Source organism: Archocentrus centrarchus, chromosome 6 (genome assembly GCF_007364275.1).
Source record: "Archocentrus centrarchus isolate MPI-CPG fArcCen1 chromosome 6, fArcCen1, whole genome shotgun sequence".
Lineage (NCBI taxonomy): Eukaryota > Metazoa > Chordata > Actinopteri > Cichliformes > Cichlidae > Archocentrus > Archocentrus centrarchus.
Window position 1 is genome coordinate 8,035,159 of NC_044351.1, and position 19,064 is coordinate 8,054,222.

The 19,064-nt window shown below is 40.9% G+C and overlaps 1 protein-coding gene across 1 annotated transcript in view; it reads right to left on the minus strand.

Moving 5' to 3' along the window:
* Window positions 1–19,064, minus strand: part of met (MET proto-oncogene, receptor tyrosine kinase) — a 74,981-nt gene that overhangs the window by 13,803 nt on the left and 42,114 nt on the right. Inside the window, exons 11-14 of the mRNA XM_030731620.1 lie at window positions 9,743–9,952; window positions 7,153–7,302; window positions 1,241–1,394; window positions 325–459 (exon numbers count right to left, since the gene is read on the minus strand). Of these exons, the coding sequence (XP_030587480.1) occupies window positions 325–459; window positions 1,241–1,394; window positions 7,153–7,302; window positions 9,743–9,952 (649 nt within the window). The remainder of the gene's footprint in view (window positions 1–324; window positions 460–1,240; window positions 1,395–7,152; window positions 7,303–9,742; window positions 9,953–19,064) is intronic.

Sequence of the window (19,064 nt, forward strand, 5' to 3'; positions counted from 1 at the left end):
CAACTGTCTCCAAATGAATGATTAACTGTCTGTTTTAACCGTGTTATAAAGAAAGTGTTTGTATGGTGGAATAAAACAGTACTTATCTACATGGATGGGTACACGGACACCTTTGATTTAAAGCACACAGATTTTTTTTTTTAAATTACAAAAAGGATTTTATCAAAGCAATGGGTGTTAGTTCATGTACAGCAAGTACAGTAAGGCATGCACGGCTAGCATAAGCGCTCAGCCCACGGAGAGGGAAGGAGGTAGACAGGAGGGAGAAAGGTGGAGTGGGAGAAGAAGGTGACAGGTGGAGAAGGGCTTATCTGGTTGACGTACCCTCCAGCAGGGTTGTTCTATAGTCGACTGACTCGTGGGACACCATTTCGTTAGTGGGGCTGATGCTCCTTGCATTAGCCAGCCTGTCCAGATGCTGGATGTGACCCCGGCCATCATACCACACCTCAGACAGATCTAGAGACAATGGGGAGAGATTGGGGATGTGGAAAATGAAATAGGAAAATGCAGTGGAAAGGAAGGACAAGGAAGGACAGAAGAAGAAGAGAAAAGGTGAGAGGGGAGAAGAGAGGAATGGACAGGAAGGAGATAGAGATGAATTACTGAGAAAGGCAAAGCATTTCCACCAGTGCACCCCACACACAAACTTTCAAACTCCAAACCCACCAGGCAAAACAAAACCCAGCAGAAACACATGCCCACAGGTTGGAAGAGACACACTGAACTTCATTTGCAGTTATGAATGTATATCCGTACAAGAACTCACAGCAGGACTGGGGTCAATACACTTTCAATTCAAATATTTCACAGCTAATCCTAAAATCTATGTTTTTTGCTAGCGTGGATATCTTTCTCTATGTATATAATACAATATATAAATTCACATGTTTAATTTGGCACAGCCACATTTTTTTTTAGGCATTTGAAATGTATTTTAGAACCTTAATTTATTAACGTTTTCTTAATTTACTGTTGATGTGCGACCTCCGCTGCTTTCAAATCAAACTAATCATATTAAAAGAAAATGTCACTTCTGGTCATAAAATAAACTACCTGGACTTGAACTGACTGGTGAGCTTGATTAACATAACATTTCAGAGCAGATAATATTTCAGTAGACCACAATGATATCCTTGGACAGTGGCTGACTGTTCAGGATATCAAACGTCTCTAGATATGCAGCTGCAGAACCGGGACTGTACTGACTTTTGTTACCCTCTGACATCTCTGCTCTTACCATCGATGTGCTTGTTCTTCCTCCACATCAGCACCATTCCCAGCAACAGCAACAGCAGGCTGAAAGACACGCAGCCCACGATGAGGCCCGTGTAGTCCTGCTCCTGTGCCAGCGTCACCTTGCCAAGATGTCTGATGGAGTCTGCCTGACGCCACTGAAAATGGTTAATGGGGAAAAACATTATCATCAAACTGTCATACACGAGACCACACCTCATCTACCCCCATACTTTAAACTTTACTATTAAAATTTTTCAGTATTTCAGTATGACAAATAAACAGGACATTTGCTCCAAGAGTGACTAGAAGAGTGATGCAGCATTGGTTAGTAGCAGTGTGAGTGTAATCAAATTCATGACATATCATATTAGAGTCAGCATTTGTTATGCATAGTTTTTGTATGAACACAGTCTTTTGAGCCATGTCTAATAGCATGAATCAAATTGTCTTCCTGAAATAACCTCGCAGCCCTTGCTCCATTAACAAATGTTTTTATAGTCATGTCATCATCAAAAAGCAGTGATTCTCTTGTGTTGGCTCTGCACTTTACTCTTCCAGGATTTATTCAACTTGAGTGACCAAGGACTACTGTGATTGCTTGAGTTGGAAATGAACATTGAGTTGGCAAACACATAAATTCAGCACTAGCAAATGCCATAAACATGTGAGAACAGTTCTTAACAACACCCCCAAAAAACGGAAACAAACCAACAGTAAAGTCCAGGCTTGATTGGGCCTGTATGCAACAGAGGAAATATGAAGCTATGACTAATCATCATAGAAAAAAAAGGTTGAAAAAGGATTAGAAGAAAAGACAAGACCACAACAAGAGGTAGCTTTGCATCATCAGATCACTTCAGAGTTCCTATTAGCAGTGCAAAAGCAAAAAGTCTCGCTTTATGTAGGAAGATGCTTGATAAATAATGACCATCACAGCAGACATGACACATACAGTATGTCATGCGTGGCATATATGGCATACGCAAAAGCTTTTAGAAGCATGAAGCTGGCATTCAGTCATACACTATGGAAAAAAAGAGACGCATGCAAACACACACACACACGCACACACACACACACACACACACACACACACACACACACACACACACACACACACACACACACACACACACACACACACACACACACACACACAGTCTGTTGCCACAGTCTGCAGGCAGATTACATCAGTGATATTGCTTCTGCCATTATTAGGTTCAGTGGAAATGAAGTTTCCACTGCTGCTTGCTGCTGCAGATGGGATGATGTGTGTGTGTGTGTGTGTATGTCTATGTGTGTAAATGAGAATGTCTGGGCATGTCTGAAAGTAGGCAATATATGAATGTGTGTGGCTGTGTGTGCAAGTTTGTGGAGCTAAAGGATATTAGCTGACCCTCCCCTGAGATAAAGGCTTGCCTCTAAAGGCCAGTTCACAAGTCAACAGTGATGAGCTTGATAGCTTTCAGTCTGGAGGTGAGTGGATGGTATTTCTAAGGATGACATGAAGATGTCTATAACTCAGTAAATGATATTAGTTTGTATCATAGGAGTTGGGCATTTCTTTGATGTTTGAAGGGTCGTTGGTTACAAGGAAATACGCTAAAATTCATGATAAAAATATGGAGTTGTACTTTTTAAAATCTGCCATATAAACACCTTAACTGCTTATATAATCAAGGCGCGATATATATGTCAAGGTCACATCATACGACATTATTTTTAGGACACTTTAGAGTGTTGTAGGTTTATTTTTAAAATGCACTTGTCAGATTATCGTCAGGCGCATCCTATTTGCTTTCAAAATTCTTAATCAGATGTTTATAGAACTTGATTAGTATCTGTGGCACAGAGTGGATAGAGTTTAGTGAAACCTGATTACATAAACCCACACATTGTACTCTGCATGTCAGGATGAAAACCAAACCTTGAAGTCCAGTGAACTTCATGATAACTTGAAGAGGAGCATTGATCAGCTCAGTTGTATAAACCTGTCTTTAAAGCTTTGTGTGATCCCAGTGGCCTCAATAATCGGAAAATGGAGAAAATCTTCCTCCTTAAGTTGGCAATCCAACCAAATTGAGTACCTGACAAGTAGAGTTGCAGTCAGAGAGGTGCTGGACACTCTAAGAATGCTTCAAAAGATACTGCAGAGACAGGAGAACCTGCCCCAGTCTGAGTTAAACTCCATTAATCAGGCTTTTATTTCAAAGATGCAAGATTGCTTTGAACAGCTTTCAAATCGTCTTCTAAATATTTGGGTACAAATTGATGTCGGCTGTGCACCAGTGACGACTTCTTCTTGCTCCCTTTATGGGTCGCCACATCTGCCTTCATCTCACCTGATTCCTTGCATCCTCTTTGGTCACACCAACCTCCTGCATGCCCTCTGTTACTACACCCATGAGTCTTCACTGTGGTCTTCCTGTTTTCCTCCTGCCTGGCAGCTCTATCCTCAACATCCTTTGTCCAATATATTCGCTATCCCTCCTCTGCATATGTTCAGACTATCTCTGCCTTTCCTCGCTAATTTTGTCTACAAACCGCTCACCCCGAGTTGTTCCTGTTCACAGACACTTGCCATCCAATCTGATGGAGTTCAAGATGATCTTCCAGAAAGAAGAACGCCCAAACCCAGTTGTGCAAAGCTTGCAGAGACTTATTCAAAAGGAGCATCAACAAAATACCAAATAAAAGGTCTGACTTTTAAAAATAAAAGTCAAATTTAATTCTTAATATGAGCACAAATTTAAAGAACACAATGGACTGTATAGTAAGAGCACAACTGACATTTCTATGTTTATATATATTTAAGTGACAAGACAGCTGGTGGCTGAGCCTGCTCACTCAACACACTGTGTAATAAATTCTCTTTTTAAATAAGGGAGTGCATTAGGACAGCAGAGCTACTGACGTTTCCTGTAAATGATCTGGAACACTGAGACTGTGACGTTCCCCTGAGTTCTCCCAGCAGTCAGTGAACTGATGATCACTCCTACAGCGATGTTAATTTATGGTTTATAATTTCATTTACTATTACTACTACTAGTTGTGCTACCACTAGTACTACTAATGACAATAAATGATAGAAATACAAAAACTTAATAATAAAAGTCAAATTTAATCAACTATAATTAAAATAATAATGGCAACTGAAAAAGCTGCACATAGTTCTCCATCTTTCATCGCTACATTATTGCAAGTCAGCCTGTTTTCCTGCAGAAGCAGGTGCTGTTATATGATATGATACCTTTTATTGCTGAAATTCCTCCTGTGAGCCTGATAATACAAACAGAGGGAAGCTTTCATAAAAATGCATTATAAGCAGCTTCATGGGTTTTGGTTGTATCACATCCTTTTGTCTCCAAAATATCTTTTAGATTCATCATCATCATTCTTGAGAATCTGTGTGCACAGAACCAGGGCTGTGACAGTTAAGTGGCAAGTCTTTTACCATTTATCAACAGCATATTTCTTTGTGTTCAGGTGATATTTCACAGCAGCTCTAGACCTGAGTGAGACAGGTCACTGCATTGTGCATTGTTTTGAAGGAAATTAATATTGACTGAAGTGTTTTAGCAGGGAAACCGAAGCAGGACGACAGGGTGTGAGGTGACAGGGATGTGCGTGTGAGTCTGTGTGTGTTGTTGGGGTGTGGATGCATGTTTGTGGTGAACAGAGTGAACAAAAGGTTGAGTCAACTGAAGTGTTAACTGACTGTTGCACATTTGATGGGGTGCAGCTGCAAAGGTGTGCTGCGAGAGTACTTATATCAGGTTTGGTTCTGGACGCTACACTTGTGTCAAACCTTTCAGGTTAGGATTTATTTATACTTTATGGGGTAATGTGTGCGTGTGATGACGCGTTGCACAATTCAACTGGATGAAAAGAATAGAATAAAGAAACAATAGAATAAACAAAAAGAAATAAGCTCTTTATACAGTGCTGTGACAAAGTATGTTTCCTCCTTCCTGATTTCTTTCTATTTGCAGATTGTCACACAGTAAGTAAAGTAAAGAAACCTATCCAAACCTACCTGGCCCTACGCAGGAAAAATAATTGCCCCCTAATCCTAATAACTGGTTCTGCCACCCTTGGCAGCAAGAACTGCATCAAACATTTACACTAACTGGCAATGAGTCTTTCACACCGTTGTGGAGGAATTTTGGCCCACTCTTCTTTATAGAATTGTTTTAATTCAGCCACACTGGAGGGTTTTAAAGCCTGTTTAAGGTCATGCCAAAGCATCTCAATCACATTTAAGTCCAGACTTGGACTAGGACACTAGGACAAACCTTCATTTTTTTGTTTTTTTTTTGGAGCCATTCAGAGGTGGACTTGTTTTGGGCATTGTCCTGCTGCATAACCCAAGTGTGCTTAAGCTTCAGGGCACAAACTGATGGCCGGACATTCTCCTTTTCTGATTTTCTGATAGAGAGCAGAATTCATGGTTCCATCAATTAAAGCAAGTCGTCCAGGTCCTGAAGCAGCCCCAGACCATCACAGTACCACCAGCATATTTGACTGTTGGTATGATGTTCTTCTTATGAAATGCTGTGTTAGCTTCATGCCAGATGTAACATTACTCAAACTTTCCTGAGAGTTCAACTTTAGTCTCGTCAGTCCACAGAATATTTCCTTTTTGTTTTCTCCTTGGAGCTCTCCCATGGATGCCATTTTTGCCCACTCCCCATCTTATTGTTGAATCATGAACTCTGACCTTAACTGAGACAATGAGGCTTGCAGTTCTTTAGATGTTATTCTGGGTTCATTTGTAACCTCCTGGATGAGTCATTGATGTGCTCTTGAAGTAATTTTGTTATGCTGGCTACTCCTTGGAAGGTACACCACTGTTCCAAGTTTTCTCCATTGGTGGATAATGGCTCTCACTGTCACAGCCTCAAAGCCTTCGAAATGGCTTTCCAACCCTTTCCAGACTGTTAGATGTCAGCGACTTTGCTTCTCATCTGTTATTGAGTTTCCTTGGATTATGGAACAATGTGTTGCATTTTGAGATTGATTCAACAGGTCTGGCAGTAAACAGATCTGGGTGTGGCTAGTAAAACTGAACTCAGCTTTCAAAAAATGAGGTTAATCACATTCAATTCATGATTTAACAAGGAAAGGCAGTTACTTCATCAACATAGGGCCAGGTAGGTTTGACTGATTTTTCCCTTAATAAAATCATCATTAAAATGTCAGGATGTCTTCATTCTCTGCAACACGGGATAAGGTAAAGAACCAACTACAGAACAACACGAACAAGAATAGTCGGTATTCCATGTTTATGAGATTGCCTGCAAGTGACAGTATACAGCTACAACATCTACAGCAGATGTAGGGCTGCACAGCGTTGTATCTTTAGACAATCAGGGTACCATTCTGGAAGCTTATGCTACGTCACACTAGGTCAAACAGTGTTGGGAGGCAGTGGCAGCACCAGAGTTATTGCAAATCTGTACAATTAAGTTGCTGCCTTTGAAATGGTTGCTTTGAAGATGGGGACCAGGTCTGTGAGCCAGAATCTTATAGATGGTGAAACAGAAATTCAGAAATTCCTCCACAAATAGTGATGTAGTTGCTGCAGGACAGCAATTTAACTGCAAATTGCCATAAGCACTCCACAACCTTGCTTTTATATTGGAATACAATCAGAATACAACCAGTTGGCAACCACTTGAGTCAAGTTGCAGCAATTGTTTGCAAAACGTCCACAATCTGTCTGAGTGTGATTCAATAGTCAGTCTGAGCCTGATTGTTTGGAGACAGGGTGACTCCTACAAGGTGACCTGTGCAACTGCCTTGTGATCAAAAGTGGTTGCCATCCTATTTTTGTTCTCATGAAACTGAGCCATTAAGAAACCATAACATTAGCAGTCTCTCAGCATCTGTTTTAGTGTTCAGTTTTCTCACCTCCACCTGCAGCTCCTTGGCAGTGGCAGCCTGCAGCTCAGTTGGTACGATGCACTCCAGAGTGTTCCCTACTAGAGTCAGACTCTCACAGCTGTGGTTGGAAACGGTGAGGACCTGACACTTCATTGCTTCCCTGTCCATCCTATCGCCCTGCAGCAGAGAGAAAGGGGTGGACAGAGAGAAACGGTGAATTAAGGAGGGAAGGAGAAAAGGAAAAAAAGAAGACATGTAAGAGCAAAATTTGCAAAAGGGTTGATGTCAACTTGAAGAGTGATTAATAAGGTGAAAGAGTACTCTTCCCAAATAAACAATTTAAAAATAAGATGGCACCAGTCTTTCACATTGAGATGAAGAGTTATACATGAAATTGGCATCAATCAGCTATAGTGAGCAATACACACAATTAAATTTTTGCAGTGTGAGTTTCCTTGTACAGGAGCCACATTTTGGAGGCAAATTTATGGCTTTGGGGCATACTGGAATTTGTAAGCAGAAGGCTTCGAATCCGGGGGGAAAACATACCGAAGCAAATGAGGTGCATCCTTCTTGGCAGAGTTCATCATGACTCATAGTGATTTAAAGCAATGAATATAAACTGGTCCTCTTATTGCAGCTGATATAATTAAGACAGAGTAACTTATTCTAGTTTTGTGAACCCTAGTGGGATGACAACAAACACCCCTCTGAGATGTGACTGGAAGCACACGCAGCTGCTTACCACGTGAGTGCGTGTGTGTTTAACTGAATTAGTGAGCATGTGCTCTTTGACAGAAAGATGTGAGAAAACAACAGAGCTTAATTCGCTCTTTTGTCTCCACTCATTTCCTGCTCTCACACACTGTTGTTCCCTCATGTTCTCTACTCAGTCTTTTTTTTTTCCTGGGATTTCACATCTCTCTCCCTCTCTCACTCACACACAGACATAAACACACTTGTTTGAGTTCAGCAGAAGGCAATAAAGAGAATGATCACATTCCTTGCGTGACAGCTTGGGATTTTCCAATTTGATACAGAGTGGTGGCTTGCACCTGTTCCTGCACTCTCACACACACTTTCTCTCTTACACACACACACACACACACACACACACACACACACACACACACACACACACGCACACACACACACACACACACACACACACACACACACACACACACACACACACACACCACACACACACACACACACAAAAAAAAAAACACTTTGTCTACAAACACAGCAAGGCAATTCAGTAATTCATCCACTTGCTTGCAATTACGCTGCTCATAAAGACAACACAAGTTCATCAAAAACACTTCTTAGCTTGTGTGTTTCCCTCCTGTAACATGACTATGTTATAGACAACTGCAAAAAAAGAGTTAAGAGTTTTTAAAAACACCCCACAGTACCAGTCCCTCTAGATAAACTGTCACAATGAAAATTAGAAATGATCAGGAGTGATAAGAGCCTGGCCATGAGCCAAAGCCAACAGCCTGGGTCCTTCACATGCTCCTTGATAGAGCTGTCTGTCATAGGTAAATATTCCTTTATTTGGCTGTTATTTGCAGCATCTGGGACTACAGTTATCAGATAGTGCTAAATGAGCCCAGCATTTGCCCCTTAATGGAGGCCACAGCAAAGCAGGGTTATCAGATGGCGTTAAATGTGGTCTGATTTGGTGCAAAGCCTGGTACCACCACCTCCCCCTGGGTAAAAATGGGAGGTTTGTCGGAGCTGAAGGGGGGGATATATGTTGGTTGTTGGTGGATTTAGCATCAGGGCCAAGGTCATGTCTGGGAAAAGAGTGAAAGAAGAAAAGCAGAAAAAAAAACCCAGCCAGGGTCCCATGCAAGAAGTTCAGCACAGGCTGCCACAAACTGTCAAAAAAAAAAAAAAAAAAAAAAAAAAAGGACAAGGGGAGAAATATGCATTTCATTGTGTTCCTACAACAGGCTCAGGGGATTGTGGTGTTCAAAAAGCAGCATTAATATGTCAAAAGCTTTGACCTCAGCAGCAACAACAATGCAAGTCAATAGAGAGCATGCATAGAGAAGTATAGCAGTGGAGGAGGGATGGGGATGTTGGTGTGGAGGATGGAAATGATGGGAAACTGACTCTGCATCCTGTTTTCTTTCAGTATTGTTTCCTTCCCTACTTGAACCTGGACCATAAGGGGGTTGTACGTGTGAATGTGTATGAGCACTGGGAGGTAAAGTGCAGCAACTCTGAGGAGTAAACTTCCAACTGTCTCAAACTTGTGAACTTGGGAATTCAACAAATCTATAGAGGTCAAGAATACGTGCACTAATTATTTCATTTTTCTGCGTCTTTGTCTTGCTCTTGCTGTTTCAAAAGGCATTTCTTACAACTGAAATTTGCTGCAGCATATAAACAGAGATTTCTCGGTTAAGTACTGCAGTGGGTCAATTTTCTGAAGTTGTTCTGAGTTTTTAACACCTGTGTCTGCAGGTGTCTGTCCTGTGGCATGGCTGTTAAAATTAACCAAAGGTTTCTATTTTGTAGATCACTTCTGTTTTTTTGTTTTTTTAACTGATATTTTTCACTGAACACTGAACTGAATAAAGTTAATGGGGCTAACCCTCCTCACCTTGAGCTCCACGATGCTCTTGTTGTCTTTGGAAGTGAGCTTTGGGTCTTGGAACAGTGGGTCTTCCACATAGATCAGATCCCAGCAATCAGTTGAATAGCCGTCCAGGACAAATGCCACCTTGGTGACCACTGGTGGTTGCAGATGCAGTTTGGCTAGAGAGGGTGTCGTGCACTGGATGGAGGTCCGGTTTTCACCATACACACAGCTCTGGAGTAAAGACAGGTGGGACAATAAACAGATAAAAATGCATAGGTTAGAAAAAAGTGTATCTGGACTGTAATAAGATGCACAAACATGCCCTTAATAGCTATAATAGGGGCAAAAAGCAAGGGTACACCCTGGACAGGTTGCCAGTTTATTGTAGGGCCAACGCAGAGACAGACAACCATTCACATTCCAATTTTCACCTGTGGTCAATTTAGAATTGCCAGTTAATCTAACCCATGCATGTCTTTGGACTGTGGGGGGAAGCCAGAGTATCTGGAGAGAACCTACACAAGCATGGAAAGAACATGGAAAATCCACACAGAAAGGTCCAGCCAGCCAGTGGATTCAAATCCAGAACCTTCTTGCTGTGAGGCAACAGTGCTAACCACTGCACCGCTGCAAAACAGCAGTTACTTTTTCATAACTCTCTGTAGGTCTTTAGCCCATAAAATGCAGACATCCCTCAGCAGTCTTTTAGTTCTTTGAAACAAATCTAGGACAATTTATTCAGGTACTCTGGGGAAAAACACTTTCCTTGTTAAACTCCAGGGTGTTTCCTCTTATTAAGAAACAATGTAGGCACAAGCTCTGATGTAAGGTTGCAAAGCATTCAGAGAATAATGTCAGGGTGGTTGGAGCCACATGAGCACAAATACAGGAATCCCAACTATTTGTAGATGCTACTTCAAAACACAGCATCTTACTTTGTCTATATTTAAATATAATTTCTACAGAAGAAGCTTTACTCAAATGAGCAAATTTAGATGAATGCAAAACTAAAAATGCAATAGTAAGAACTGAAGTGAATAAAACCAACTTCATTTGTTGACTACTAGCTTTAAACTTAACCTTCAATGATACATAAAGAGCACCATTCCTTGAAAAACAACAACAAAAAAAAACGCACAAAAAACACAAATGAGAGCTGAAGTTTGGCACCTCTGATCTATTCTTTTAAATTACAGACACATCTATACACATGCAATTTTCCATCTACTCTTGCTACTGAACAAAGCTAAAGTCTTGACTTAGTCACACTGCAGAACAACAATGTAGTAATTCTTCATGTGGGAGCTTCTTTTATACTCGACACATTATATGGGACTGTGCCTGCTTTCAGCCACTGCTGTGTTTACACGTGTGGCCTAGGGGCACAACAGAGTTTTATCCCTTGTTGGATTCCGCCCACATAGGCCTCACAGCTTTTGTGCTTGTTAAGGCCCCCGAGTGAGAGACAGACAGCTTGGAAAATAGAAAACAGCCCTCTTCATTGAGGTGTGGCAGAGTTTCATGCGAATAAAGGTACCCAACAGGGACTGAAACACTGAGACTGACATATCCAGGCAAAGATCTAAACATGATGTGGCTGGCATAAGGTCTGTGTTTATCCATGTAGCATCGCACAATGTGCAGATATCAGGGCACTTACAACACAAAATGTTTGAGTGGCACAGAGATAAGGGAAACCCACTATGAAGAAAGTATGACAGAGGTCAGCACTAACCTACTAGTGTGCTGTGTTCTATACCAGCAAGGAGCTCACTGTTATTAAATGTTATGCTACTTATGCAACTTTTCTTTTCTGCAGCTTTGAAATTCTATAACTTTTGTTTCTTTCTGTTGCTTTCTGTGGTCAAACTGTGCACAGCAGACCTAAACTGTAGAGTGGAACAGACTGACACTGGGGCAGCAACAGTTGCTGAGAATGAAGACTACAATACTCAGAAACTTTTGTCTGAAATGTAGCTCATATTATAATATCATTCTCCACAGGTTCATTGAAAAAAATTCTACATATATGCAACAATATGTTGCAAAGGAGGCATACTCTTGTACAAAAAGTCAGCTGTTGAGACTTCTATAAACACAGAGTGGGAGGAATTCTGGGGATGTGGGGTGTCACTACAAATTGAGATATGTGGCAATGCTCCCAGAAATAATCAATACACAAAAATACACAAAAGTCAAGTCAAATTTATTTCTATAGCACCTTTAAAAACAACAGCTGCTGACTAAAGTGCTAAAATAATGAACTAAAATAAAACAGGACAAAATGACAGAGTTGAGAAAGGAAACAAAAAAAACCCCGAGTAGAAACAACATAGAGTACTCAGAACTCATTCTGATTTAAACATCAGAGAATAACAATGGGTTTTCAAACTGGTTTTAAAGTGTTTAATGTTTTGTTCCACAGTTTTGCAGCAACAACTGCAAAGGCCTGATCTCCTCTGTGCCTTAATCTGGACCTCGGGACAGCGAGGAGCATAAAGAGATATAAAAAATAATGGCCATACTAATCTGAAAGCCGTTCTTCACGTGCCTTCACACTGAAGATGCCAATAGTGAATATAAAATGATTTGTTAGCTTATTTTCTGCCTGTCACCATGCCGTTTTATTTTTGGACCACAGCAGACAACACCTGCTTTTAGCTCATGTCCAGGCTCCAGTCCTGAGGTTAAGCTGAGAAGGAGAATAGAACGTTGTAAAATTGTGGTTCAGCCATTACGTGAAGCAAATACCAATGCAAGCGTGATGGCATCATATTCTTCCGTGTAGGTGTCTTCAAAACAAACCATAATTGCTTGTCTGTGTGCTGAAAGATCAATGTTGATATTTGCTCTGTGGCAACAGCCCATGATACTCTGTGTTTATCTTCTGGGTACAAAGGTAGATGTGTCCTTGAGACACTGTTCCATAAGGGCAGGAGCCAAAAAAACCCAAAAAAACTGCTCGATCAGTGTGCCTCATGTAACCTTTGAAATCAAGCAGTGCACGCACACGGATGTTTAGTGAGTCTTCACTGTCATTTACAGTGGAAGTGACAAAGAGATGCAGCACGGACATTTTTAACTTCTATTTAACCAGGAAGTGAAACTCTTAAGATAAAGAATCTCTCTTGTGAGAGTGTCCCGGGCAACAGCGGTAACCGCTGAGCTACCTTGCTACCACTGGGTTATGTTAAAAAAAAAACAACCCACATTTATAGTTTTTGCCCTTGAAAAAAAATATAATTTTAATTTCTGTTTTAAGTATGCCAGTTATGTGACACATAAAGAACATACTGTATTGCAGCTTTTCCTCAATCTTCTAGCAGCTGAGTATTAGCATGACAGAAAACAGGTATCAGTCAAAAGAAGACTAAAATTTCCATGACTACATTTATATTTAGTAGCACAGATCTGTTCTGGCACTTTTCTGATGCATGAGTTGGGGAGAGCAGCAGCAAGACCACAGCACAGTACTGAGCTGATTAAGTCAGCATGAGGTGGGTTGCAAGGCAGGTTGCAACCCACACAGGAACTGTGGTCAGACTGAAGCAGCTTAAGCAGGATGCAGTATATGAGAAGGCCAGTTGGATTTGCAGAAGCTGAGCTTCTGAGATCTGCTGGGACTGCAGCTGAGGTAGAATTTGTGGCCTTCCTGAACTGATGTTATGCTTGATCAAACTAAGCTTATCTAATTACCTGTGGGAGGAATATGCTTTTAACCACTATAATACTGATTATATAACTCATCAGACCCTACAGCTGCAAATACAAATTCACAATAATTTTACTGGATCCCAGTAAATAAATAGATTGGTTTTGCCTTTACTGTATGCAGCAGGGAAACCTGAATCAGGTTCTGCTCCAAGTGCACTTTGAAGAGGATCTATTATGGTTTTACTTAATTTCTGTCATACATAAATGGCAACAATGGTGGATGCTCATATAAAAAAACTAGGCTGCCTAGGTTTTCAAATAATAAGGTTGGTGTATATGCAAGTAAAGCTGTGTTCATACAGGAAGTGATTTGCAGTGATGTGGCAACCAGAGACCACCATGCAAAGCTTCTCTGGTAGAGTCAGTCCAACAGCAAAAATACAGATTTTCTTCACAATGAGAGGTCTGAACTCTTGGACTATGACTTGAGAACAAAGAAGCAGTGTGGACCTCAGGGTTAGACCAGTTGAAAAACAATATATTATGGAGTCTGGATAGTTTGTTATACTCAAAATCACTTGGCAAACTAGCTGAAATCTGACTTCTAATACACTGACTGATATCTGCCTCCCCAGAGACGTGCTCTGACTGCAGTAACAGCAGTACTGTTGAAGTGTGGCTGAAACTTCCTCAGACATTCACTAATCCGACTCCCTTGTGAGCTATAGCAGCCCAAATGGACACACATGAACGCACTCAGAGTAAATGTGCATCTGCAAACGCTTAAACACAGACATAAAGGCACAAACACAATCAAAACACAAACTCACACATAAAATATGAGTGTTAGTGTGTGAGGGCTGCGCTTGGGTCTCATAACAAAAGCAATCCAATGAGCTTCCCTTGTCTACATATCAATAAGGAGCTAACAGAATGGGACTAGGGGTAACCCCCTTCTCCTTGCCTCCCATGGGTGCAGTGAAAGGAAAAATATCCTGTGAATTAGTGGAAACTGCAGTCAGTTTCATTGTTTGGTTGATGTCTCCTCTTATTTAAGGAGAGAAGGTGACGGGCTTTAGGTTGGGAGCAGCTGTAAATACAATTGCTGGGCAAGCTGGACAGCAAGTGAGCCAAGAGGTTTACTGTGGGGTGATGAGAGAACCAGCGATCCCAAAAACCTCTGCTGTCCCCGAAGGATCATTAGTGTAACAGCCTGTGAAAAAGCCAAGTCATAACGGAGCTCCCACGTACAAAAGTGCTTGTCACATCAAGAGTGATTTATACCAGAGCTGCTTCCTACCGCACTGTGTTGTGTGATCATTCACTTTGGTTTTAAAGGCTCCACTTCAGAGGAATCTTTGCTTGATTTTTTTTTTTTTTGGTATCAGTTTCATTATTTCTCCTTTTGCATCTGATATTTCTATAACTGCACATAATGCATTTTGCACCCTCCTCAAAGAAAAATTTATGTATCTGTCTTTTTATATTTCCTTTTATGCTTATTTTTTTTCAGCTGTTGAAATGAACAACACTGCATTATAATTTATATCTATATATCGGTAACTTAATTAAATGTTTGTTGGAATATTTCTGGGTTACCCTTTGAGATAGGTTCATCTGAAATCTGCAAAATCATGAAAAGTAATTCAATACTGGACTATTATTTCAAACTCTGCTGAAATATGTTAGACCAACTACATATATAAGTTGCATAAGGTTTTATGGACCTTATAGATATGTTTTAACCCCCATTTTACCATCACAAGATTCCCAGTTTTGTGTGTTTATATAGCATTAGTTACTAGTTTATTCTCCACAGCAACTGTCTCGCTTTACTTTGATAAGTGACTTTCACCCCATTATCTTTCAGTCCATTCCTGCTCTCAGAAACCAACCCCCCCCCCACCCCCCAGCTGTGGGGGCCATGGAAAGTAAAGAGGTTCTGTGAGGCATTCAGGTGTCAGCTGGAAGGATTATGTCCTCCAGGATGAGACAGGAAGAGGCGTCTGACACGAAACAAGACAATTTGTGAATTCAGGCAACAGGTGTCTGGCTATGGTGAAGCCCCTGTTAAACCTAACTATTTGTGATGGTGCAGTACAGCAAAGCAACCCTGGCATCGTTAACTCCACTCCCCGAGCTTTGTGTTAGAAGCAATGTCAAAATTCACAGATGACTTTTTTTGTATATGTAGCTTCCTTTGACTTTGTGACCATGCCAGCTTTTCACGATGGACCATAAAAGAAATCTCTTTGATGTTTGTGGGAAAGCTGAGATTGGCTGAGACTGGGCTTTACTGGAGATCTGAGGGCCAGATATCAAGTCAACACTGGCTGTTTTTTTAATGCTCTGGCTCTAGCTGAGACCCCTAAACCTCTGCTGTTGGTTTTTCAGTAGTTCTTGGCCTTCTCTCTACAACCTGTTTTAGGGTGAAGATCTCAAAGCTGAAGATCTCGTCTGACCGGATGGCAGGTTTTTCCATCAGAAAGCAAACTCGTTCTTCAATAGCTTTTTGGACAGTACGCTGATCACATGGAGGTTTATGAACACAGTTCTAGAGGCACGACAGGCTGGCTCACATTACTGCTGACCATAGAAACCTCTGTATTGTCCATTTGTGAAAGATCCTTGCCTCTATTTTGAGGGGTTAAGACAATAAGACACTTATACTGTCCCTTCCCAGGCTGAGGCTTAACTCATCCCGTTTACTGGAAAGAATTTACAGGCGACAGCTGGAGCCCTACAGGGCATGATCCCTTCCTAAATCATTAGTAATGATAGCCTTTTTATACAAGCCTTTCACTTCATGCTTTCTCTTGCCCTTTCCAGAAAGCCTGAAATTTGTTTTTGCTATTTTTCTCTGGCCTGTTATTCCAGTTCAAAATGAACAATAAACTCCGAGGTCAAGGGTTCACTTAAACATGCTTTCAGTCAACTTAGAGCCATTCACTGCCTCAAAATGTGTTAATAACTTTAACTTTAACACGCATATAAGCTTCCATCACTGTAGGACCAGGTGACGCATAAAAACCCCCTTTACAACACAAAATGGCCCAACTCATCTCATAAAATTACAGGTGAAATTACACCCGTCAAAATTGGCTGTAACTTACACGCACAGTTTGCTATAAACTGAAACTGATGACTGTATTCTTCAAAGTTGGGATTCAGTAATGCTACATTTTTAAAGTGACTCGAATTAACCGAAGTGAAGCCCAGCTCACAGCTATCTGCTACAGTAACCTGCGGCATCACCCACTGGTCAAAGTGTTCACAGCCCTGTTAATGACAACCGTAAAGAGGCGCCCAAATAGGAAAAAAAAAAAAAAGGGGGAGAGAGCACAGAATGTCAGTGTAATTCAGTGACATGTAGTGACATTAGCAATGTGATGTGGGGAGGATCTGGAGTTACATTTTTCTCCTATTTGAGATGAACTGGAGTGACTGACATTGACATGTGAGGGGACGTGTTGCTAATACAGGTTTTTGGACATTTAAACATGGTAGTCTCTGGGGGATCACTCACTTTTAGAGCCAATCCAGGAACTGCATTACTCACTGGCTTTTTTTTCCTCCGGTGCTGGAGGCTGCTGTTGTCTCAGAGAATGTTAGCTAACCGACTATGCAGTGATACCAACTACATCTGAAAGACACTTGTAGTTCCGGCCTCTTGATGGGTGAAATAGGAATAGGACCTAGTAATTTTGAGTCTTAAGCCTAATTTCAGAGTTGTATCTGCACATGCTGTTTGTGTGTAATGAAGCCTGAACTCCCTTGAGACCTATCAACTGCTGAGCTGAACACAGGTCAACGACCACAGAAAGAGAAAATGAAAGCTGAGACACTGCAGACTGTGTGCATGTGCATCTGAGAGTGGGAGGAAAGACAGATAATAGGATATTCTGCCACTAAGATTCGACATGGAACTCTTATTCCATTAGAGCAGGTGTTTTGTATGGGTGTTTGTGCGTATTTACGGAGTGTATTTACAAAGCTTATTATTATCTCCTGACTGAACCTGGAGCAGCAGTTCAGGATGAGAGATAACATCATTACACTGCTTGCCCTTAAACCGCCTCCCTAAAGCAAACATTACACACAAAGAGACCAGGCACACAATCCTTGTGTAAAAGGAACTGTTTGTTGTGACTCACCAGAAAACATGTCACATTTACTCTTAAAGAACATTTACTAAAAACAGTTCTCAACAATACAGGTGTCAGAAAAAAACTATAGCACAGGAGTAGTAACTGCTGTCATTAAATTTCTGTTTCATTTAAAGCTGATGGCAGGATGAGAAAAGGTTCAATTTGTTGGTGCCTAATTTATTTTCTCTCTTAAAGGAAAAAAATAGTATTGTTTTAACAGGAACTACAATGAAACCCAAGCTGTGAGACTTTTATTCAAGTGCTCTGAGAGTGGATCAGAGGATCAGCAAGTTCACAGTCAGAAGCCATGCTGGGTAGTTTATGTGGTCAGTATTGTTACTTCAGACGGGACTGAAATATTCTGGCTGTAACATGAAAACTTTGCGAAGACAGCAAAACACTGGCCAAAGGAATGTTGTTATTTCTCTGAACTGTGTTTTACATCAACGATCTATGTCCTCCTATAATGTTTTTCTGGGAAGCAAAGCAAAACTGTGCCATCTCATCAAGTAATATCACGGTTGTTTGCAGTGAGATATCCTAAACGAAAGTAAGGCTGAGATCATATTCACTTGCACATGTGCACACGATTGGCTGCAGACACCAAGAACAATCTATTTTTATAACTTGTAGTGTAATGCATGGATAAGCCAGGGAAGTCACAACAATGTGGAGGGTAAGAGTATAACCACATGGAGCCTCTTGTTCATTCTCTGATGATGGACTTGGGTCCAGACAGATTGTCCTATATTGGCAAATGCAGGAAGTATAACACTGGTGCATCTAGCCTTAAAGGTGACACTGCACAGCTTCCCTATGTGCAACTATGATCTTCTTGTTCAGGTGATATAATATATGAGCAATAAGTGTCATTTATACAGATCATAATGGTCAGCATCAGCCAGTGGTAATGCCATTGTAACTCAAACCAATCTCTTTCCTTTGACTTATGACCTGGATGATATTTTATATACATTTAACAACTGTTTAAGGATTTTATAATTGAGATACATAAATTTTAGAGATGTTAAAGGGTCATAGACAGTGGGGCACTGTGTATGTGTCAGCTTGTAGAATTTAAAACACCTCCAGGCTCTCGCAATAAAGTAGTGCGTGCATGCGTGTGTGTGTGTGTGTGTGTGTATCATTTTCGTGCATTAAGTAGAATAAAGCCTGACGGAGGTGAGGTGAGCCAGCGCATCCTAAAGGCTTCACTTCTGCTACTGTGTGTGTGTGAGTCAGAGGTTACAGCTGGATCCTGCAGATCAGACTGTGGATTTTCCATTTCCTTTCTTCTTATGTCTGTCTGAAACCTTAGCTTTTTTCCACTGTCAAGAAATCTTTATTCTTCTAGAAGGTTTTTGGAGGTGTGGGAATGCATAATGGCAATTCCATACATGTGACAGTGAGGTACTGAAATGTTTATTTTTCCCCATTTTGCTTGCTGCTTGTGATTTATTCAATGGGAACCAGGATATGAGAAGCCTCAAGAACTAAACTCAAGGAACTAAATTAGAAACCAAAAAGTTTACTTGGCATTT